At 48.8% G+C, this 24,508-nt stretch overlaps 1 protein-coding gene and 1 long non-coding RNA gene across 3 annotated transcripts in view; one reads left to right on the forward strand and one right to left on the reverse strand.

Moving 5' to 3' along the window:
• The window catches only part of LOC308482840, a 380,605-nt gene extending 365,041 nt beyond the window's left edge, over positions 1-15,564 (reverse strand). Inside the window, exons 1-2 of the long non-coding RNA XR_013989449.1 lie at positions 13,032-15,564; positions 10,215-12,986 (exon numbers count right to left, since the gene is read on the reverse strand). This is a non-coding gene — a long non-coding RNA (uncharacterized lncRNA). The remainder of the gene's footprint in view (positions 1-10,214; positions 12,987-13,031) is intronic.
• Positions 1-20,607, forward strand: part of WNT4 (Wnt family member 4) — a 59,668-nt gene extending 39,061 nt beyond the window's left edge. For both annotated transcript variants that reach the window (XM_081016234.1, XM_081016235.1), the window contains exons 2-5: positions 9,240-9,475; positions 15,571-15,702; positions 17,609-17,751; positions 19,543-20,607. In XM_081016234.1, coding sequence (XP_080872360.1) covers positions 9,240-9,475; positions 15,571-15,702; positions 17,609-17,751; positions 19,543-20,010 — 979 coding nt within the window. In that variant the 3' untranslated portion in view covers positions 20,011-20,607. The remainder of the gene's footprint in view (positions 1-9,239; positions 9,476-15,570; positions 15,703-17,608; positions 17,752-19,542) is intronic.
• Positions 20,608-24,508: the final 3,901 nt, after the last annotated feature.

A 24,508-nucleotide genomic window follows, 5' to 3' on the forward strand; every position in this document is an offset into this window, starting at 1 on the left:
CAATCCTTTGTGTGCTGTTCTGGGGCTTCTCCTGACTCTCCAAAGCAGATTTAGGGGGATATGTGTGGGGAGAAGAGGGAAAATCCCCACCGCACTAGCAAGAACCCTTGCTGTGGCTTCTACTAGTGCACCAGTTTAGCTGAATGCGCCCCAATGCATTTTCCAATGCAATTTCAATAATATATGCATTTTTACGCACACTTGACTGTTGCCTATATATATTTTGCATGCATTACTTGGCTGGAGAACTACACTGCAAAGTCTGGAGGCGTGTGCATTTAGAAGTGTGCATTTCTCTTTGTGTGTTGTTTCAGAAAGTGTAAATTCAGTAGCTTCGCTTTTAAATGTGGACAGAATTGAATTTCTTCCTAACCAGCAGAGCGCTGAAAGCGGCGCAGTTTGGAATAGTGTGTGATGCTAAGGAATGGCATTCTAGGACAGGAGTGTGTCGTGCAGATACACTTTTTTTTGCATGCTTCGGGGTGGAACGTAAAAGCTACACCTCTTGACTTCTGGGGCCTGCGGGATGTTCGGGGAAGGGATCCTGGCGCCCTCTAGCACCCAAAGAGGTGAAGTACAAGGGGAGCTGGCAAGACCAGCAAAAGAAACTCTTGAACAGTGATGGGCCAGTGCTCAAAGCAGGGTGATATGTTTGCAAAAGCATCTAGCTCTTGCAACAGCTTTTTGAACTCGAGTTGAGTCAGGCCACTATCCCGTGGCAAGAGGAAGTAGGAAGCTTGAGTCTATTTCTGCTTTGTAAAACGAAGCCCGTGAAATGAGTTGACTAGCCAAGGGCTGAGGTGCCTTTTCAGCCCGGGGGCCACATCCCTTTCTGCGCAACCTTTCAAGGGCCACAAGCCAGTGGTAGGCAGCAGCAGAGGCCCAAAGTGGGTGGAGCAATGGATGCAAATATTATTCTGTACACTAAGCTGGTTTCTAAGGGACGCGGTGGCGCTGTGGGTTAAACCACAGAGCCTAGGACTTGCCGATCAGAAGGTCGGCAGTTCGAATCCCTGAGACGGGGTGAGCTCCCGGTGCTCGGTCCCTGCTACTGCCAACCTAGCAGTTCGAAAGCACATCAAAGTGCAAGTAGATAAATAGGTACCGCTCCAGCAGGAAGGTAAACAGCGTTTCCGTGCGCTGCTCTGGTTTGCCAGAAGCGGCTTAGTCATGCTGGCCACATGACCCGAAAGCTGTACGCCGGCTCCCTCGGCCTATAGAGCAAGATGAGCTCCACAACCCCAGAGTCGTCCGTGACTGGACCTAACGGTCAGGGGTCCCTTTACCTTTACCTAAGCTAGGTTCTACACACACTCCTCCTCTCTATCCAGGGAAGCAATAAGCATTATTTTTTATTAAAGATTTGTGGTACAAAACAAACAAATAAACAAGAGAAAGTACATACAGTGGTACCTCGGGTTACATACGCTTCAGGTTACATACGCTTCAGGTTACAGACTCCACTAACCCAGAAATATTACCTCGGGTTAAGAACTTTGCTTCAGGATGAGAACAGACATCGTGCTCCGGTGGCACGGCAGCAGCGGGAGTCCCATTAGCTAAAGTGGTGCTTCAGGTTAAGAACAGTTTCAGGTTAAGAACAGACCTCAGGAACGAATTAAGTACTTAACCCGAGGTACCACTGTATTGCGTCTCCACTTTCAAGCCATAGAGTCTTTTTTTCAGTTTGTATGCATTCAGTATGAGACACTATTGTCATAGACGTTGGGGGCAAAGGGGGGAGGGGAGAAAGAGGGACGGAGAAGGTTGGTAGGGAATGATATATTCATTATGAGAGTTGAAGGACACCTTCCAACTAGGCAGAAAACACTCCAGAAGAGTGAAATGCAGGGTTGCAAGAAGGTGTTGTTACCATAAAGCACCAATGCTGCAGCAAGCAAAGGCTCTAGCAGCTCAGCAAGCTGCTTGTGGCTGGAAAGCCAGACAGGATGTTTGTGACTGTTGCCATGGGAACAAAGGGGCAGTCCATTCTGTACTGAGCACCGGATGTTAGCTCAGTGTGTGTGTGTCATATGACCCGTACTGGATGTACTTGGGAGGAGTTTCTCCTTGCTGTTGTTGAGTGCAGACATGATTCTCTGTACTGATGTAAGAGGCAGAAATAAATGATGTAAATAGTTTTCTGTCTGCTTCTTTCCCCTCCCTGGGGACACCAAAGGGGAGAGAGGAAGAACGGTGTGTTCCTCTCATACATCTGAGAAGAATCGCCGGACCTTGCCTGCTTATCAGCAGAGGTTGGGAGACGCGGGGAGGTCGACAGGAATATCTGCCGGTGCCTGCTTGTGGCACATTCCTCTGACCCAGGCAGAATTCCAACAGTGGCAGCCTTCGGATGGTTTCGATTCATCGGACATCTGCATGAGAGGCTGGTGGATTGTCCTCCTCAGCTCCAAGGAGGAAGAGAAGCGTCTGAGAAATGCCAGAGGCTCCACAGACAGCTGGTGGAAAGAAGAGGTGTTTTCCAGAGCAACAAAGTTCAAGGTATGCTGCATTTCGGGCTAAAAGTGTGAACGCAGGAAGATTAATTCACTGGTTCACGGGGAGCTGCGTTTTGGAAAAATACAGCTCCGGGAGAAGAGACCTTCAGCTTGGAAGCTCAGCCTGCATTCCACAAATTTTTGTGGTAGATAAGAAGTCCTATTGAAATGCATTGTTGCTAGGTAACGGAAAGTTACTGGCAAAGGGGCTGGACTGTGAGTGTAAGCCTGGGAAAGCGAAACAAAATCAGAGAATGTTTTGGCTACAAAGTTTACGAGCTCTTGGAAGGGACTTTTCAATAGCAGCCTGAGTTTAGCTGCCAGGTGCAAAGAGCGTAAACAATTTGCAGTTTGCTGCGTGAGAAAGAAAAAAACAGCTGTTGGATTTCACAGTTTGTTTGACAGTGTGAGCTGGAGGCTTGGCTTCAAGATGGATGCCAAGAAAGGAGCTTTGCCTTGCCCTCCTTGCTTAACCAATGACAATTATTCATCTTGGTCTGTAAAGATGAAGGCCCTGCTGCAGAATCAGAGGCTTTTTGATGTAATTGAAAACCCCATCCCTGCAGCACCAACCAGAGGTTGGGAGTCACAGAATGTAAGGGCCAGGACTGCTATAATTCTGTGTGTCTCAGATGATCAGTTGGTGCATGTTCAGCATTTAGAAAATGCGAAAGAGGTATGGGACACGCTGCGTACAACGCATCAGAGAGATGCTGGTTCTTCAGCGTTGCTGTATTTTGAGAAATTGACCAATCTGAGACTTGCGCCTGATGGAGATGTTCAAGCGCACCTGACAGAAATGAAGTTTCTGCGTCAACAGATGGTGGAACGCAATTTCCGTCTTCAGGAGGAAGTGTTTTGCTTCATGATGATAAACAGCCTTAGCCGTACCTACAAGGTTGTTGCCAGTCAGCTTGGTTCCCTACCGGCCGCGCAGCTGACCGCGGAGAGAGTTTGTGCTGTGGTTCTGAATGAACACGACAGACTTGCTGCACTGGAAGAAAAAGACAGGGGGAGGGAAGAACAGAGTTCTAATTCCCCCACTGATGATGCTACTGGGAAGCATGGTGTAGCATTGAGTGCTGTCCGATGCTACAATTGTGGACAGACTGGGCACCTACAGCGAAACTGTAAGAAGCCGCGCCAGTCAAGAGGAGCAAAGAGCGGCTCTACGAAGCCTCAGGCGTCAGGCAAAAGCCGTACCAAGTGCCAGGTGAAACCTGCAAAGGCTATGATGGCGAAAGGAACCACGCCAGATGTTGGGAACTCGTTCATAATTGACACGGGCGCCACGGTTCATATGTGCCCGCACAGAGGACTGTTTTCGACGTTCAAGAAGCAAAGCTTCACTGTGAAACAGGCCAACGGTCAAGAGTTGGAAGCGACTGGAATTGGGACTGTGTATCTTGAGAGTCTGAACTTGACTATAAGCAATGTTTACCTGGTTCCAGAACTGAGATTTAATCTGCTGAGCGTGTCGCAGATTGCAAAGAAAGGACTGAAACTGTCCTATGATGCTAAAAGCTGCAAGATCTACAAAGATGGTGAACTGTTTCTTACTGCCAAAGAGAAAGATGGACTGTATTTGTTGACTTTTGATCAAAGTGATTACATGAAATGTAATTCTTCTGTTTCTAACAAAATCTCTCTTACAGGCGTGACCAGTATGAGCACCAGGAAGGTGACTAAGACCAAGAAGGTCGACAGAGCATTTCAGCGGGTGTATGCTGATGTGATTGGTCCTCTAGAACCATCTAGAGGCGGTGCAAAATATTACCTTGTGTGTGTGGATTGTTTCACTAATTATTCTTGGGTTTATATGATGGAGAAACCGCAAGAAACTTTAGAAAAGTTTCAAGAGTTTTGTGACAAGGTTAAAAGTATGCATGATGCTAACATTGATTGTCTTTTCACAGATGACAAACAAGTTTTTCTGTTACAGAAGTTTCAGAAGTTCCTGGATGGAAAAGGGATAGACCACAAAGTGGCAGTTTCGCAAGAAGCGTGGAACAGGGGGGTCTGTGTAAAAGTGAACAAAGAATTGCAAAAGGGGATGAATGCGCAATTGCTGAGTTCACATTTGCCACATGAATATTGGGCTGAATCGCTAGCGTCCTATCTTCATGTGTGGTTGAGAAAGGTCTCAACAGAGTTGGGATGTTCTCCTTTTGAGAAGCTGTTCAATAGAAAACCTTCTGTTGCCTATTTTAAGGTTTTCGGGTCTCATGTGAGAACAGAAGCTCCAGGTGGTGTAAAGAATGCCAGAGGCATTTTCGTAGGTTATGAAAAAGGTCTCTACAGGGTAATTTTGTCTGAATCTGGTCAGGTGATTCTCACAAAGTTCCTAGAGAGTGCTCCAGAGCAAGAGCGGGTTGTAGAACAAACATTTCCTACAGGAAACGATTCTGATGATGATGATGATGAGTTTGATCTTATTGAGTTCAGTAGTACTGATGATGACAGCGATAGCTCAGATAGCTCAGTTGTCACAGTCATTGAGAGGAAATCTCACACAATGGATAGACCTTCACAGGTGAAGGAAGAACCACTGATTGCTACTGGTTCTCGACAGAATCCAAAGGTTGAACCAGTGAGCACAGAGGATCAGAACCTCTTACGTAGGTCTGAGAGAGCAACGAAGGGTGTACCACCCAAGAGGTATTCAAAGGAGTTTGCTAACCTTGCATATGTTGCTATTGTAAACGACCAAGGACAGATTGAAGCTGTGTCTGAGTCAGAGACAAAGGCACAACAGAGAGTTGTTAACCGAGGTAATGCGAAGTCACACAACCAGAGAGGTACATTGGTTAAACCAGTGGCGGGTAGTTCCAAGGGTGGAACTGAAACAACAGGGGAATGTTATAAATATAACAACTGTTTGTTTTCTTCTCTGGATGACGCTTTGCTCGCAGCACACATTGATACTTTAGGGGGAGTATGTTACCATAAAGCACCAATGCTGCAGCAAGCAAAGGCTCTAGCAGCTCAGCAAGCTGCTTGTGGCTGGAAAGCCAGACAGGATGTTTGTGACTGTTGCCATGGGAACAAAGGGGCAGTCCATTCTGTACTGAGCACCGGATGTTAGCTCAGTGTGTGTGTGTCATATGACCCGTACTGGATGTACTTGGGAGGAGTTTCTCCTTGCTGTTGTTGAGTGCAGACATGATTCTCTGTACTGATGTAAGAGGCAGAAATAAATGATGTAAATAGTTTTCTGTCTGCTTCTTTCCCCTCCCTGGGGACACCAAAGGGGAGAGAGGAAGAACGGTGTGTTCCTCTCATACATCTGAGAAGAATCGCCGGACCTTGCCTGCTTATCAGCAGAGGTTGGGAGACGCGGGGAGGTCGACAGGAATATCTGCCGGTGCCTGCTTGTGGCACATTCCTCTGACCCAGGCAGAATTCCAACAGGTGTGGCCTGCTGAGACTCTCAAGGGCCAGACAGAGGTTTGGAGGGCCACATTTGGCTCCTGGGTGTGAGGTTCCCCATCCCTGGATTAAAAGAGCGCCATGGTGTTGGTGTTAGTCTTCCTTTTTTATTTCATGACAGTCATTTGTTAGGAAGCAGAGCAGCGAGGGCAATTTGCTGGGGAGATTCCTGGCATCCACAAAGCACTTCACTTCCTGGCTCATGGTGCAATCCTGTTCACAGCTCTTCAGAAGTAAGTCCCATTGAGTTCAGTGGGGTTTACTTTCACGTAAGCAGGGTGCAGGATTGTGGCAGGCCTCTCCAGGCAGTACCTCAAAACAGTTACCCAGGGGGAAAAGGCAAGGGTGAACTAATCAGCAAAAGGTCATCCTAGCATCAGCGAGATCCGGGTTCAAGTGCTTGCCCAGCCAAGGTGACGTTGGGCCAGTCATACATTCAGGGCTTCGCCTTACCTCTTAGAATTGTTGCGAGGGCAAAATGGGAGGAACTGTGTATGTCAGCTCGAGGTTTTTCAGTGGCGTGCGGGGAATGGCAGAATGAAAATGCAATAAAACAATTTGCAACTTTTTATTTGTCAAAAAGAAATTGTCGTGGTTTCACAGCGATCCGCTTCCTTGGTGGGTAGTTATCGTAATCTTTGCTTTTGGAACTTCTCTTTCGTTCTTGTGACATTAATGGTTTAAGCGTGGGGAGCTGATGAAATCTTTTTGGGGTGACTGGTCAGGTGCCCATCCCCATGGAAAACTCTTTGCAGAGCTGGCCCTGCTGTTAGGCAAAGGCAAGCACTGGGTGTTGGCAGGGGGTGGACAGGCAATAGCATCTTGGTGTCTGAAGTGAGAGGTGTGTGGCCTTTATTCCCTAAGTTAGCCTGCTCGCCTGGGTGCAGTGGAGCAGGCTATCTCACTGCAAGTCCTGGGGGTAGCATTTAGCTGCCAGTTGAGTCAACCTCTATACAGTGGTACCTTGGTTCTCAAACCTAATCCATTCAGGAAGTCTGTTCCAAAACCAAAGTGTTCCAAAACCAAGGAGCGCTTTCCCATAGAAAGTAATGCAAAACAGATTTATCCGTTCCAGACTTTTAAAAACAACCCCGAAAACATCAATTTAACATCAATTTTACTATCTAACAAAACCATTGATCCATAACATGAAAGCAGTAATAATCAATGTACTGTACTATAAAATAAATAAGACAGTATTGTAGATGATTAAAAAAAAAATTTCCCTTACCTGCACTGATGATAGTCATTGTTTGGATGGGGGGATTTTATCCATTTCCGTAGTCACACAATCAATCAATCAGTAGCTGAACTGGGTTCCACACAGTCACAAAAACAAATTAACCGAAAAAGCCTCAAAAACAAAAATGCAAAATAAACAGCAAAAGCACAACACTTAATCCATTCTGGAAATCTATTTGATTTTTGAAATGTTCGAAAACCAAGGCGCAGCTTCTGATTGGTGCAGGCGCCCCGGAAACAATAGCCGACAGCCGCATCGGCCTTCGGCTTCAAAAAAACACTTGAAAACTGGAACGCTTACTTCCGAGTTTTCAGTATTTAGGAACCAAGGCGTTTGAGAACCAAGGTACCACTTTGCATGTATTTGCAGTGCAGAAAGGCTGTTTCTCAGCGGCAGGGCCCCGCTTTGCAAGCAAAAGAGCCCCAGGTTCAATCCTCGGCATCTCTAGCTGGGCTGGGTGAGGCCCCTGCCCAAAACCTTGGAGTGCCACTGCCAGTCAGTGTAGGCATTACTGGACTAGATGGATTAACAGGATGACTCCGTCTAAGGCAGCTTCCTATGTTCTTTCATGCTAAGCAGCAAAATGTGAGATGGCTGCACACACCCCATATATTTCAAGCACACTTAGAGCACATCATTTCCCCCAAAGAATCCTGGAAACTGTAGTTTGATCAGAGTGCTGGGAGTTGTAGCTCTGTGTGGGGTAAACTACAGTTCCCAGGATTCTTTAGGCAACGTGATGTATGTGACTCACTTTTATTTTAACCTTTTCAAAGCTGGTGGAGGCAGCTTCTTTTCACTAAGCGTTTGGAGACAGGGTCAGAGATGGAGTAGCCACGGCTGCTGTTTCGTTTTCCTGCTGCTGTTTTGTGGATTTTTCTTTTCGTGGGTATTTCCAATGTATTTTACTAGAGTTTTGAATGATCTTATGTGGCTAGCCACCATGGGGAGCTCTTTGAGCAAAATATGGGTGGTATATTAAAGAGAATGAAGTTGTACGGACAAGAGTTGGGGGCCAAAGCAGATGTGACGTTATGGGTGCATTTGCATTTAATGTGCAAGTTTTGGGGGGAAATGCAAAAGAGCATCAGATGAGGCAGCGGATATACTGATAATTATCAGAATCACAACAGATATGGAAGGGGGAAAGGGGGGGTTTCTCCCCGCAAAGAAAGCAAGATAAGGGATTTTCATCAGGATTGCAGCAACGATTATGTACCCCTCCTGTCTGTTGTGATTCTGATCATCATTGCTATAACTCCCTTTGGCAGGATGGGGTACCTCCATCCCATGGGCCCATCTTGGAAAGCCCTGAGGCCATTTGTCAGAAACCACAAACCTCGCCTGCCCATCAGCTGACTTGGTTTGTGATGTCATCTGATGGGCAGGAGGGCAAGGTTAAACCCTGCATTGGATGCGTGCACCTTTTCCCCTTAGGGAACAGATGGGGCACGCAGCCAACACAGCAGGATTTAACCCCTTTTTGCTCAAGACCTGATGGGCCGGGGTTTGAATCCTGCTCAGTTTTGCAAGATTCCATGCAAAAATAAAAACAAAAAAAACTTGAGGACTTCAGAGCACCTTGCACCTGATGTCATTTGGGACATCAGTTGATTGACAGCTGAGCAGCCCCACCCACTTGTCAAATTTGGCCTCAGGAGGCCGATCCTGATATGCTCCTGGCCCGTGGAGCTGAAAAGGTTCTCTGCCCCCACTTCAGAGTATATATACCCTACTCCTCCATGAAGATTACTGGGGTTTGTGCTAGATGACCCCTGGGGTGCCCTTCCAGTTCTGTGATTCTGTGATTCCAGGGATCAGACCTGAGACCTTCTGTAGGCAAAGCCATTGGGCCACAGCAATAGAGGAAAGGGTTAAATGATCTTTACACCCCTGCTGCTATTTGCATTTCTTAAAACCTGCATGCTCAGTGCAAAAAAATTGCAATGAACCTGCAGTTTGGTCCTTGGCTACTGGGTTTGCTGTTAGGTGGCCGGGATCCACTGCTCACTTCATTGTTGTCCTTATTCCTCCTCCCTTCTCTCCCCATCCCCATATCGTCCTAGCAGATATTTGGCAAAGCTGTCTTCTGTGGGAAGTATCTCTGAGGAAGAGACCTGCGAGAAGCTGAAGGGTCTGATCCAGCGGCAGGTGCAGATGTGCAAGAGGAACTTGGAGGTCATGGACTCGGTGCGCCGGGGGGCACAGCTGGCCATTGAGGAGTGCCAGTTCCAGTTCCGCAACCGCCGTTGGAACTGCTCCATGCTGGACAGCCTGCCGGTCTTTGGGAAAGTGGTGACACAAGGTGAGGTTTTCCCCCTTTTGGTGAGGTGGCCTTTACTCCCCTTTTGGTGCATTGGGCCACATGCAGAAGGTTCCCTGGGTAGTGGGAGGGACATAACTCAGTGACAGAGCCTCCCCCTTTGCATGCAGAAAGTTCTGTGTTGAGTCCCCAGGCTGGGAGATACCCCTGTTCAACAACCCTGGAGAGTTGTCGCAAGTCGGTGAGCTAGATCGGCCCGATGGTCTGCCTTGGGGTGAGGCGTCTCCCTATTTAAGCAAGCTTTTCTCAGAATCATGAGGACCGGCGTCTTGGCTTTTTATTAACAGAAGGACCATGGCACAGTTGTAAAAGCACCTGGTTTGCTTGCAATGGCTCCCAGGCTCAATCCTTGTTGTTTCCAGGTAGAGCTGGAAATGTCCCCTGCCAGAAACCTTGGAGAGTGGCAGTCAGTCAGTGTGGAAAATATGAAATAGCTGGACCAATGGTAGGCCTGGGCGATACATCAATATATCGCCCAGGACCAGTATGAGGAGCAGACCACGATGTCGGTTTCACTCAGCAGTACAGTGGTACCTCGGGTTAAGTACTTAATTTGTTCCGGAGGTCTGTTCTTAACCTGAAACTGTTCTTAACCTGAAGCATCACTTTAGCTCATGGGGCCTCCTGCTGCTGCCGTGCTGCCGGAGCATGATTTCTGTTCTCATCCTAAAGCAAAGTTCTTAACCCGAGGTACTATTTCTGGGTTAGTGCAGTCTGTAACCTGAAGCGTATGTAACCCGAGGTACCACTGTATATCACTGGGGAATTCGCCACCTCTCCCGATTCCCTGTGCGAACAGTGTCTGCGAGAGTTCCTTCCTCCAGCAGCGCTGCTAGCAGAGGGACTCAGAAGCGGCGGCGGTTTCAGCAGCGATATATCGCTGAGGAAACCGCCATCAGACTCTGCCCTCATACGACAGAGAGGGAGAAACAAGCTGTATTGGCGAGGTGCTGATACAGCTTGTTCCTCCCTCTGTATCTTTAAACTGCTCAACTGAGGAGTGTTCAGCTGCCCTTGCCTCAGTCGATCAGTTAAAGGAGCCCCCAGCCCGGCACTGGCTCCCGCAAGCTGGCAGCAGGGTGGGGGCTCTGTGAAACTGCTAAGCTGGGGAGAGTGTGGTTGCTGCACCTCGCACTGAGCAGTTAAAGGAGCCCTGATGTTCTTGCGGTTCACGCATAAGCGGCAAGAGCACTGGGGCTATTTCAGATGGGGGGGAAACCTTCCCTCCCTCCAGTTGAGCAGTGCGAACAAACTGCATTATCCCAGCCTGCAAGCCTGGGGAAAACTGCCTTGAGGTGAGAACTAGGGCAGTTTCACCCAGTGTCTCTTGGGCAGAGGCCCATGCATTTTGTTTTTGCGACATCGCAGTATATCGCCAAACTGCGATGTTTGGCTGGCGATGCACCGCAACGTTGAAAAGCTGATATCGCCCAGTTCTAAGCAATGGTCTGACTCAGGCAACAGCTATCCTGTTTTAAAGAAGCAGGTTGTTTAGGAGAGATGCAGACATCTGGGACATAGCAAGATTGGGAGGAAAGTTTATATGTATTAGGGGGGAGGCATACTTCTATAAAGGCTTTCAGGGCCAAAGCGCCGCGCCCCCCACCCCGGCCTTCAAGGTGGTGATTCACAGTTAAAATCGTTTTTTAAAAATAAATAAATAAATAATGCAATTCAATGCGTAGGATACGTAACTGACCAACCATACTAGCATTATGCATTACAACGGGTTTTTTTTAAAAAAATTATTTAATCATTTTTTCAGTACAAACAGCAACCACAAAAAACACATACAACAAAAATCACAATAACACTAATAACACAATTTAACAATTCATATTTGAGTACTGATATACCTATAACTACACCTTCTTGACAAAATTTCCCCACCTCTCCTCCCCCTACTTCCCACCACTTTCCGCCTTATCACTTAAGTATTCCTTCCAGATTTCTTCATATTTATCCATTCTTAATTTGCATCGATATGCAATTTGTTCGTATGTAACTAGTCTATCCATATTGTCAATCCATGTGCTCAATGGGATCTTTTTGCGGCTCTTGCAATTCATCAAAACAAGTTTCTTTGCTTCTAACATGGCACGGTACATCCATTTTTTTTGACCCCTCCGACGTTTTTGGTATATAATTTAGAATTAAATTCAAATCCCCTAAATAACAATTTCTTTTTATTACTCTTGCTATAAATATCCTCACCTCGTACCAAAATGATCTTATCATCGGGCAGTTAATCATGATATGTACTAAGTTTGCATTTTTACTTCCACATCTCCAGCAGTTGTCTGCATTTGTTATTTCCTTCTGGCAAAGTTTTGCTGGAGTCCTATGCATTACAAAGTTGAAGATAGGCAGGATTAATATCCAAGCATCTCCAGCCATTGTCCCTGCTGAATGAGGCTGGTGGGAATTGGAGTCCAGCAACACATGCGGGGCCACAAGGTAGGTCCCCTCCCCCCCGCTCAGGAGTCTCATAGTTCAGGTGCGCTAGATACAGCAGCCAAGCAAGGTCCTCTGGGAAAGGGGCTCACAAGCGGGGCACGAAGGTGGCAGACTCCTCCTGTCGCCTGTTTGCAGCACTCTGGATTCCAAGGTAGACTGCACCTGGGTGTGGAGGTTCTGTTTCACTGGCACAGCTGATAGCTACCAAATCAGACCATTCATCCTCCCATGAATTTGTACAAGGGTTCAGAGGTCCAGGATTAAGGTCTGGGATTGGTTTGGGGGCATCCTTCAGGTGCTCAGTTATATACACACACACACAAAACAACAACCCAGAGGCCTCTGCCGTTCTCTGTGAACTGCCCCCCACCTTACAGCTACCCACCCACACTCAGGTTGCCATCCTCGCCACCGCTGCGCCTCCTTATTTAACTTTCCTCCGGCCGTCTTCAGAGCAGGGCTGCAGATTTGTGCTTGCAAAGGTTTCGCCCTGGAAATGCCAGAAATACCAGCGAGTGAAGTCGTCTCCCTCTCGGGCGGCCACAGAGCGAAACCCACGGACGCTAGGCCTGCTATTAACCTCGATTAACTCGGAGGTCGCTCGGTTGCTTTGAGTCTCTGGTGCCTGAGCCGTCCTGACCGCCGGGACGTTTTATTTCTCTGTGCCCACCCCCCCTTCCCAGACACCCCTCTCTCCTGTTGAGGCTCTGGGATTGGTGTGTGTGTGTGTGTGTTCAAGGGCATTTGTGTCCTTCCCTGCTGGCTGTTTGGGGCTGTGAGAATGGAGCAAAGGCCTCTCAGTGGGGCCTGTGCCAGGATCTTCCAAGACAGAAGGGTCTGTTCCAGTCTAACCACCCCTTGGCAGGGACGGAGTGTTGCAAGACATAATTGAGAACTGCTAAACCAATATTCCTCTTTCGTTAACTCCACCCGCATGCACCTACCCACATGAGGGTGACGGGGGGGGGGGGAGGTAGCGAGAAGAACACACACAGCCACTAACATAGCTTCACCTCGTCTTCTTCTTCTTCTTCTTCTTCTTCTTCTTCTTCTTCTTCTTCTTCTTCTTCTCTTCCTCCACCCCCTGCTTTTGCAGAGTTGCAGAGAGAAAGCAATAAGAGGAGTTCTCAGCCTGGCTTGGTAGATGTTCCCAGCCTGGGAGCAGAGCAGAAAGAGTATTAGAGAGGAGTTTGGACTCTCCTGAGAGGAGTTTCGGACGGTGTGTGTGTGTGTTTAATTTTCCTTGCTAGGCTTTAATTGGAACCGCACAGGTTCAAATACTGACTCAGCAAGTAAGCATACAGGCTGGGTCTGGAACCATGATAGAGAAGGAAAGGTTTAAGACACGGGTAGGCAAACTAAGGCCCGGGGGCTGGATGCGGCCTATTCACCTTCTCAATCCAGCCCACGGACGGTCCAGGAATCAGCATGTTTTTACAGGAGTAGAATATGTCCTTTTATTTAAAATGCATCTCTGGGTTATTTGTGGGGCATAGGAATTTGTTCACCCCCCCCAAAAAAAAAAAATAGTCCAGCCCCCCACAAGGTCAGAGGGACAGTGGAACGGGCCCCGGCTGAAAAAGTTTGCTGGCTCCTGGTTTAAGAGTTAGCAAGGAATAGAGTTAGGAACTGTCAGAACACTTGTTTCCCAAAGCGGTTGGCATTGCCCGCCCCCCCCCCCGGGTCGATGGGACTGTGCCAGGAGTGAAAGCAGACCTAGGGTTCGAAAAGGGGCTGGCATGAAAAAGCAGTTCACAAGGTATTGTTGTTGACATCCATCTGTCTTGAAGAAGAAGAAGAGTTTGGATTTGATATCCCGCTTTATCACTACCCGAAGGAGTCTCAAAGCGGCTAACAATCTCCTTTCCCTTCCTCCCCCACAACAAACACTCTGTGAGGTGAGTGGGGCTGAGAGACTTCAGAGAAGTGTGACTGGCCCAAGGTCACCCAGCAGCTGCATGTGGAGGAGTGGAGACGCGAACCCGGTTCACCAGATTACAAGACTACCGCTCTTAACCACTACACCACACTGGCTTGTGGTGTAGAGACGATGGAGTGCGCCTCTTTGGGTGAAGTCAAACTGCCGTGTTAGCAACATAGAAGTGACCTCCCCAGGGTGCAAGCGTGGAGGTCCTGGGCTGCCCAGACAACAAGACCCCCTTCTCGGTCTCACTAATGTGGTCCCAAGGAAAGCAGTGCAATGTGTTTGGCACCAGCTTGGCTGCAGGAGTTGCCGGAAGGAGGCGTACAAGGTGCCATCCAACCGTCTTAGGGAGTCCACTCCTGATTTGTGTCAGGTTTATTCCGTAGCCTTTTCTTCTCCCGAAGATATCCCGCAAGGCAGCGGAGGTTCAGATCAGAGTTTCCCTTCTCCTAGATGAGCTACCTTCCCAGGTTGATGAGCCCCAGCTACCCCTAGTTCACAAGGGATGCTGCAATACTAATGAATGAACCATGAGCCTTAGAAATAAAGAGTTCACTTCCTTTGCCAATGAGGAACTTCTGTATACGAATATTCCACAATACAACTACATTTTGAGGCTGCTGCAGTTTCATTTTTTTTATAGTGTCGGAAGAAAAAATTCTACCACCACCATTTCCCTCCTTCGAAGATATAAAAGCAAAGTGATTTGATGATTAATAGAAGCTGGCCATATACTGATATTTGTTGACTTTGTTTTATTTGCCTTCCTAAGAATTTGGGGCTCATGGCAAGCCCTGTTTATGGAAGTTTTAAATGTTTGATGTTTTATCATGTTTTTAATATTCTGTTAGGAGCCATCCAGAGTGGCTGGGGAAACCCAGCCAGATGGGCAGGGTATAAATTTATTATTATTATTATTATTATTATTATTATTATTATTATGTTTGCTCATTAAGGGGCCAATGGACTCAGAGGTTTGGGTAGAGTTGTCTTTTTGTGCAGACTGAAGTTCTAGTGCCTTTTAGGAGCAATTCACCTGAAGATGGTCTTTCTTGCACAGAGATGCAGTCCGTGGGTAAAACTGAGGTTAAGTAAATAAATAAACCTCAATTTTACCCACAGACTGCATCTCTGTGCATCTCCATTGCTCGCCATGCTTTGTTTTGTTTTCAGAAGGGGGCTGTGGATCTTTCTCCCAAGAGCAGCAATGCAAAGATGAACAGCAAGCAGAGAGATAAGCAGATAAACAAGCAGGTTTTGTGCAGAACAGCTTTTGCCAGCTTGCTGTCCTCCAGATGTTCTAGTCTACAGCTCCTATCAGTACGACACATCTGGAGGGCACCAGGTTGGTGAAGGGCTTGTACAGAGCAATGAGCCATTTGGCCAGATCCATGTAACATGTAGGTTTGTCCCCTAAAACACTGCTGAGTTCCACTCACCCAAGCACAGGATATGCACTAACTCGTGCCTCTTTTGGGGGTTGGACTAGATCAGGCTTCCTCAAACTCAGCCCTCCAGATGTTTTTGGCCTACAGCTCCCATGATCCCTAGCTAGCAGGACCGGTGGTCAGGGATGTTGGGAATTGTAGTCTCAAAACATCTGGAGGGATGAGTCTGAGGAAGCCTGGACTAGATGATACCTTGGGTCCCTTTTCAATGCCACAATTCTATTATTCTTCTCTGCTTTCTCCACCAGGGACGCGGGAGGCCGCCTTTGTGTACGCAATTTCCTCCGCTGGTGTTGCCTTTGCCGTGACGAGGGCATGCAGCAGCGGGGAACTCGACAAATGCGGGTGCGACCGCACGGTCCATGGGGTCAGCCCTCAGGGTAAGTACATGAGTGGGAGTTCAGGGGGTGGAGGTAGGACCACTGAAGGGCTGGGCGGCCGACAGCCCTCCAGAGCAGGGACGTCAGGACGTTTTCTGCTCTGCGCCAAGTTTGTCGCATGCAGAGCTGTTTCCATTCCACCCAAAGTTGCGTTGTTTGCTGTGCTGTCTGCTGTGCCCAAACTGCGTATATTATGTAACTGCTTATGTAAATGGTGTTGCTGTTGTGCTACTCCACCCCAATCCCTGTATGTGCAAAGGAACGGCAATTACGCGCCGTTTTGCAGACTGAAAGCAACAGCAGCAGGAGATCCTGGCCATTGTTCACTCAACTTATTTCCTTTCTGGATATGGGACAAAATAAGCAAATGCTGGCAATTTCTGCCCCCATTGCCACCTCCATTGGAATTCTCCAACTTCCCTGCTCCAGATGTCACTGGACTACAACTCCCATCTGCCCTCACCACTGACTATGCTGGCTAGACCTGGTGGGAGTTGGAATTCCAGGATATCTGCAATGCGCTCTACATGGGGCTACCTTTGAAGGTGACTCGGAAACTACAAGTAATCCAGAATACGGCAGCTAGGACCCTATAACACTGGTCCTAAAAGACCTGTGTTGGCTCTCAATACATTTCCAAGCACAATTGAAAGTGTTGGTGCTGACCTTTAAAGCCCTAAACGGCCTCAGCCCAGTATACCTGAAGGAGGGTCTCCACCCCAATCGTTCAGCCCAGACATGGAGGTCCATCTCCAAGGGCCTTCTGGCTGTTCCCTCACTGTGAGGTTACAGCGAACCAAGTTGAGGCCCTTCTCGGTAGTGGTGCCTGCCATGTGGGGAACGCCTTCCCGTCAGATGTCAAGGAGATAAACAACTATATGACTTTTAGAAGACATCTGAAGGCAACCCTGAATAGGGAAGTTTTTAATGTTTGATGTTTTATTGTATTTTTGTATTTTGCTGGAAGCCACCCAGAGTGGCTGGGGCAACACAGTCAGATGGGCAGCATATACCGTATTTTTCACCCCATAGGGCGCACCTAGTTTTTTGGGGGGGAAATAAAGGAAAAATATATATTCCCCCCCCCCCCAGGCGCAGGGCTGGGGCGGGGAAAACCCGAGCTTCCCCCACCCCAGCCCCCAGAACAGGCTGCTATCCGCAAGCCTAGGGAGCCCGGCGGGAAGTTGCGCCGGGCTCCACAGGCTTGCAGAGAGCTGCCCGAAGCCCGGGGTGCGCAACGCAGCACTCCCCGAGCTTCGGGCTGCAGGCAGCTGTCCACAAATCTGCGGAGCCCAGAGGAAGTTTCTGTCGGGCTCTGCAGGCTTGCGGAGAGCTTCCTGAAGCCTGGAGAGCGAGAGGGGTTGGTGCGCACCGACCCCTCTCGCTCTCCAGGCTTCAGCGAAAGCCTGCATTCACCCCATAGGACGCACACACATTTCCCCTTCATTTTTGGAGGGGAAAAAGTGCGTCCTATGGGGCGAAAAATACGGTAAATGATAAAATTATCATCGTCATCTGGAAGGCCATTGTTGGCATAGATGAGCTTTTCTCAAACTTGGTTCCCCAGCTGTTGGTGGACTGCAACTTCCATCACCCCTTGGCATGCAAAGGGGCAGTGTCACAATTGAAGGACACATTCAAGACAGGCAAAAGCATCAAGGTGTACACAGAGCAAGGCCTCTATGGGGCATCTCCTGAAGACAGATGTTGCCTGGGGGAGTCCTGAGGGCCAGATAGAGGCCTGGGGGGCACATTTGAGTTCCCCCACCCCTGCCCTGTAGCCTCCCAGAGGAGAAAGAGGGAGGGAGTCCCTCTCTTGCCATTGGGCTGCAGCACTGTGGAATGAGTCATGCTGTCCTCCCCACGTAAGTGCTGCCCTTTCTTTTCCTTCGCCTCCTTGCTCTAGGCTTCCAGTGGTCCGGCTGTTCCGACAACATTGCCTACGGAGTGGCCTTCTCTCAGTCCTTCGTTGACGTCAGGGAGAGGAGCAAAGGGGCTTCCTCCAGCAGGGCGCTCATGAACCTTCATAACAACGAAGCCGGGAGGAAGGTAAGAGCAGAAGGCTTGTGCATCTTGCTTCCCGGGGTGTGGGGCAGCCACACACTGCTTCCTGTGCTTGCTGGCTTTTGGAAGAGAACAAGTTTCTAGCCCTTAAACCTGCAGAGAGAAACTTGAATGTGTGGGAAACAGCTGGTCAAGACTTTCGGATGACAGAGGAGGAATGAGCACTCTGCGTTGCCCTCCTCTGTGTGTCTGCATCATCTCTTCTCTTTCCAGCCAGCAATGGCTGATGGGAATTGTAGTCCAACACATAGGCAGGGCATCAGGTCAGTTAAGACTGTGTTGCCCTACCATGTCTCTCATGGCCAAGTGAACAATGCAACATTTTAAAAAGCTTGCAAAACTGGCAAGAAACGAAAATAGCTGCCATGTTTGGGGGGGGCGTGTCTTCTGTCTTTCCGTGAACAAGCATAAGCAGATGTGGACTAACTTTTACTCTCAGTACATTTGGTATATTTCATTTCTCCACCATTAAGGGTTGGGTTTTGTAAGAAGGAACTTGGGGTGTCTGGGGGACTGGAATGGATATACACCCGATGCCTGAGCCAAAAATCCACCGATATCTGTAATCAATAAAGTTGTGGCCCTTTCTAATCCAGAACATTGTCTGCTTGAATTCATTAATCAGACACTACCGGTGTGTTGGGTATGCCACTGCAATTGGGCCTCAAACAAACAAACAAGCTTCATGTTGAGTTCCCTTACTCCCCCCCCCCCCAGAACAAAAGTACTTCCCCCATCCCACTCCCACTGACATATGGGTAGTGGATGTCACCTGCCTCAAATTCCTAAAGTGTTTGCAGTTTGTGTAATTCCATTTACAAATCTCTTTCCATGAAATATCTTGAAGCCATTTCACACAAACACGAAAAACCCATTAGCAATAAAAACAGTTTCATATATAATTTAAAACAACAACAATTAAAGACAGTTGAGAATATAAGAATAGCCTGTTGGACCTGGAGGCCCAACTAGTCAGGCATCCTGTTCTCAAAGTAGCCAACCAAGTGCCCTTGATAGGAATCCCGCAAGCAGGATCTGAGCATAACAGGACTAACTGCCTAACTGCAATTCCCTGCAACTGGTATTCAGCGGAGGTTGATGATAGCGGATTTAATAATAGTAATAATTTTAATATATATATAACCTGCCCATCTGGCTGGGTTTCCCTCGCCACTCTGGGCGGTTTGCAGCACATTGTGACTAGCAGCCATTGCTAGCCTTGCCCTCCATGAATTTGTCTAATCCTCTCTTGATCCAAACTGGTGGTCATCACTGCTACCTGCAGGAGCAGGTTCTGCTGCTGAACCATTTGCTGAATGAACCTGCCCCGAATCTCCCAACATTCAGCTTCCCTGGCTAGGCATGCCACCTTGATGTAAGACGTCACAAATGTCGGGCATGTCCTCATTGTCGTCGTTTGCCGCTTTGTTGTTCGTGTCTTGTTTTATGGGGGGGGGTGTGTTAAAGAACGAAAGAAAGAAAGGAACGTGTTTGTAAGTACAGTGGTACCTCTGGTTGCAAACGGGATCCGTTCCGGAGCCCTGTTCGCAATATGAACAGAATGCAACCTGCGTCTGCGCGTGCACGGGTTGTGATTCATCACTTCTGTGCATGTGCGTGATGTCATTTTGCGTGCATGCGCGAGCAGCGAAACCCGAAAGTAACCCTTTCTGGTACTTCCGGGTCGCCGCGGGACGTATCCTGAAAGAACGTAACATGAAGCGGATGTAACAAGAGGTATGACTGTAAATGAATTTCTGCTCCTTCCCCACCCAGGCCATCCTGAACCACATGCGGGTGGAGTGCAAGTGCCACGGCGTGTCCGGCTCGTGCGAGGTGAAGACCTGCTGGAAGGCCATGCCCCCCTTCCGCAAGGTGGGCAACGTACTGAAGGAGAAGTTCGACGGGGCCACGGAGGTCGAGCAGCGGAAGGTGGGCTCCACCAAGGTGCTAGTCCCCAAGAACTCCCAGTTCAAGCCCCACACGGACGAGGACCTGGTCTACCTGGACTCCAGCCCCGACTTCTGCGAGCACGACTTGAGGAATGGCGTCCTGGGCACCAGCGGCAGGCACTGCAACAAGACTTCCAAGGCCATCGACGGCTGCGAGCTGATGTGCTGCGGCCGAGGCTTCCACACGGACGAGGTGGAGGTGGTGGAGCGGTGCAGCTGCAAGTTCCACTGGTGTTGCTTTGTCAAGTGTAAACAGTGCCACCGCGTGGCAGAGATGCACACCTGCCGGTGACGTGGGCAGAGCAGACTCCGTGGCCAGAGCAGGGCCCAGAGACCGCTTCGGGGTTGACCCGCTTGGGGGACGCTTCAAAGGGAAACAGTTTTTTTTTTTAAGGAAAAATATTTAAAAGTTCCAATAGGGATTGTCTTTTTTATTTTTCAACGTCGTCATTGTCCTCTTTGGCCTGCTGTATTTATTGCCCAGAACCAGAAACCTTTCCTCCTGGCTTTGGGGGGCGGGGGTGAAGGACAGGGGTTTGCTCTGCTCCATGGTGCTGAGGGGAAAAGTGTGCCCCCCCCACCTGCATCACCTGGAGACCCTCCTGCCTCCACCTACAGACCTAAAACGGAAAGGAAAGGTCACGCCTGGAACAAATCGCCCTTTGCAACGATGCATGTTTGAGACTAGTGGCTGATCCTGGAGGGGGGGCAATTAAAAAAGGAAGAAAATGTGGTGTTATGGAACGATTTTGGATGCAACTGCTTTTCCACCAGGAAGACATTGGGGTTGGGTTGGGGGGCGTCTGAGGCAGATCATCTAAAGGGCAACGTCCCCATTCCTTCCTGCATCTCCCCACATAATAAACGCGGGGTGCAATCTGCCAAGACATCCTCCAGGATACGTCTCGTCAAAATGAACTCTTGCATCACTGTGGGTCACTTCTATGGGGTTTGTGCAGAATGAGGTTTGTGACCTGTGAGTCTCTCTCTCTTTCTCTCTCTCTCTGCCAAAGTAATTTCCCCCAAAATCACAAGCCCTTGTAGCAGTGTTCAAAACTCACATTGTTCTAGGCGCACTTTGCAACAGGGAATTTCATTAGCGCAAGCAGTTTCTGAGTGCTGGGCACTGTACTGTGCCTAAGATTTCAGATTAAAACTGTAGAGCGGAAGGAAAAGAGGACCTTTTCCTGTCTCCCCACTTCCAGCTATTCTCTGAAGAGACCCTCTTAAGAATATTAGGGGGGTGGGCAGGGGAAGGACCAGACCATGTGAAAAATGAACCTAATATTTTAGCTGCGGTTCATTCATTTTCAGCTTTGTATTCTTGTTATAAAAAAATGCGCCTAGACATTGTTGCACCCATAACCTAGGTGTAAGGTGCCATTAAGTTCCTAGCTTTGATATCTCAGTTTCTAACACTGCCTTGTAGATAAGCTTCCTTATCTCCCCCACCCCACCGACTCCCAGGGCTATTTGTAATACTTGCTGGGGGAGGGGGTTTAATCTAAGCCAGGGCTCTGTATGTGGATCACATATGGGGAACCTTTGGCCATGCAGATGTTGCTGAACTACAACTCCCATCAGCCCGAGCAAGCATGGGCTATGGCCAGGGGTGATGGGAGTTGTAGTTCATCCAAAACACCTGTGCGGCCAAAGGTTTCCCTTTACCTGTTGTAGATCCTAGACCAGGGGTGAGGAACCTCTTTCAGCCTGAAGGTTATATTCCCCTTGTGGACAGCCTTCCGGGGTCTTGTGCTACTGGTGGGAATGGCAAAAGTGAGTGTGATCGGATGCCCTCTATCCAGGCGAGAGGTTTTATCACAGTTCAAGGACACACTGCCTTTGATGAGGTTATAGAACAGAGCCAGTGAGGGGTGAGGCCTGGGCAGAGTGTGGGAAGGGTACTTTGCACATGCACAGAGGCACCACCTGACCCCACTTAGTTACAGTCAGGGGTGCCAACTTGAATAAAATACGGGGGGGGGGGCAGGTAAGGCCTGCCCTGCACAATCAATGAAAGGTGTTGTTTCTACAGCAGAACCATGGAACTGCTGTCCAAACTGAACTAGGCTCATTGCTTTCTTTCCCTGGTACATATTAAAGGCAAACAAAGATGCCACAGACAGACCAGATAGTGATCAGCAGGAGGAATTCGCTACCCACATGGGACAAATGAATAGGTAGGATTGAGATGCTGGTGGAACGGGAGAGAGGAACCGGTGAGGACCAATCTTACCAGACTGAAGATTTGGTTGTAGATGAAGAAATCAGTGTCCACCTCAAAAATGCACCCATGTGGAAGCAGAAAATCTAAAGCAAGGCTGGGGGGACCTGTGGCCCCTCCAGATGTTTTTGGACTCCCAACAGCACCAGCCAATATGGCCAAAAGTCAAGGATGATGGGAGTTGGAGTCTAGCAAGATCTTAAGGGCCACTGCTTTCCCATCTGAAGGTTGGATCCATCTTTGCTGAGCAGCCTAAACCCTAGTCGGGTCATTCACTTCAATGGCTCCACTCTGAGCAGGGCTAGCATTGGATACAACCGTAACTCTCCACAAGCCACCTGATGGCAGTCCGTGACAGAGGGCAAGCTGAGACAGCTCAGTTGGTAGAGCACAAGACTCTTAACCTGACGGTCATGGGTTTGAGCCCCACGGTGGGCAAAAGATTTCTGCATTGCAGAGGGTTGAGGTAGATGACCCTCATGGTCCCTTCCAACTCTGCAATTCTTTGGGTCTATATGTACATAGGAGTCAATCCCACTGGAATGGATGGGCCTTGTTTCTGAGATGAGACATACAGTAAGTCTCCTACCTGCCACTGCTATACAATAGGGGACCTCTATGCCCATTTGTCTCAGGGACATTTGCTTAATAAGGCAGCCAAAGTCCCATGAAAAGCACCACCACCCAACCTCCTGCTGCTTGATTCTGGGACAGTTTGTAGGATTGGTGGATGAGCAGAGCACTTTTTTCTTTTGCTCTATGGGCCTCGCATTTTTCTTCTTCCTAACAGAGTGAGGGGAAAGGTTAGGGAGGGGGGGATGCAGGCACACATTCAAGGCTGTCTCTGCTGTGGCAGTGATGTGGCGGGGGAGTGCTGTGGTCACTGGAACAAGCTCCAGATGAGGTCCGGCTGGAATATTTTGGCCGCTGAACGACACAGCAGCAAATTCAGTTGTTGGGAACCGAGCCGATTGCCCGGAATGGGCCCCTTTGCTCTCCCTCTCTCTGCCAGGAGGGAGAAGGAGGCAGAAGGTTGTCTTGGACCCAACGTCCTGCCCCATCCGCAGTCCTCCCTCTCTTGCCTTGTTGCAGAAGCCAATTCTGCGGGTGTGCAAAGAAGGGGGCTGAAAAGCACCCCTGCCCTATTATCGCCAGCCTTTTAGCAAATGATGCTTTCTTACTGCACTTTTTTAAAAAGTCTGGATACCTGTTGAATACATCCAGCGTTCGGCCTCCGGCAGATTCACCACTAGGTGAGCGATAGATGTTGTGGAATTTGCCCTGTATGATTCATGGCACGGAAGGAGAAGCTAGCCCTCCTTTTTAAAAAAATCCACATTCTGAACATCTCCAGTTTAAGTGCCAATCCAAATGCATGGCTGAATGCTCCTATGAGGACGACACATCCTTAATAGTCATGCTCTTGAAGTCAGGGACAGCCACAAGGTTTATGTCCCTTCATTCACCCTAGCAGTGGGGAAGCCACTGACGGATCAAGTCAAAGGCTTATCATACTTCAGCATCCTGTTCTCACAGTGGCCAATCAGATGGCCCAGTGGGAAGGTCCCAAGGAGGACCTGAGTTCCACAGCAACTCTCCTGACTTGCAGTTCTCGGCAACTGGCATTCAGAGGCATATTGCCTCTGGCAGTGGAAGTAGAACACCACTGGTAACCTTATTCTCCTCCATCAATTTCTCTAATCCTCCTTTAAAGCCATCCAAGTTGGTGAACATCACTGCCTCATGCAAAGCATGTGGTCAGCATAAACAACACCCCAGGTTCAATCCCTGGCCTCTCCAGTTAAGAGCTAGGAAAGACTCCTGGAAACTGTGGAGAGCCACTGCCGGTCAACACAGGCCAGCCTTTCCAAAGGCTGATGTTCTCCAGATGTTGTTGGACACCCAGTTGCCATCAGCATGGGGCTTGTGGGAGTTGGAGTCAGAAAAAAATCTGGAAAACACCAGGTTGGGGAAGGCTGGCTTAGATATTGAGCTAGGTCACAGTGTTTCCCAAACCTGGGTCTCCAGCTGGACTACAACTACCATCATCCTTAGCTAGCAAGAGCAGTGGTCAGGGACGATGGGAATTGTAGTCCAAAAACAGCTTGAGACCCAAGTTTGGGGAACATTGGCCTGGGTAGAAGTCAGCTTCTAACTTTAGGAAGAGTGGTGTTTTCAACGGGATGCCACCCCTTTCCCCATTCAACGGAATGGCTTTTTTTTTTTTTTGCACAGTCCCGTGCTCCGTTTCCTGCTCACAAAACTTTGCTGCCAGGCTGGGTATGAGAATGCAGCTCCTCAAGTCGAGGCGCGCTCTCCCGCTTTTTGTGATGAGTCCGGCGATGTGGCTGCCAGCAGGACACTTGTCAGGCTTCCCGCACGGATCCAGCTAGGACAACAGCCAAGAAAGGCAACCGAGATCAGCATGTATGATTAGCGTTCCTGGACACATCGCTTGAAGAGTGACCCTTGTAAATGTCAGCCTGCTCCAGGGTTTGCTTTTTCTTTTATTTATGTTGACTGTTAAAAAAAAGAGTTCCAAGTGAAATTAGCTGAGGGATTTGTT

This window comes from Podarcis pityusensis, assembly GCF_964106645.2.
Source record: "Podarcis pityusensis genome assembly, chromosome: 8".
NCBI classification, from domain to species: Eukaryota; Metazoa; Chordata; class Lepidosauria; order Squamata; family Lacertidae; genus Podarcis; species Podarcis pityusensis.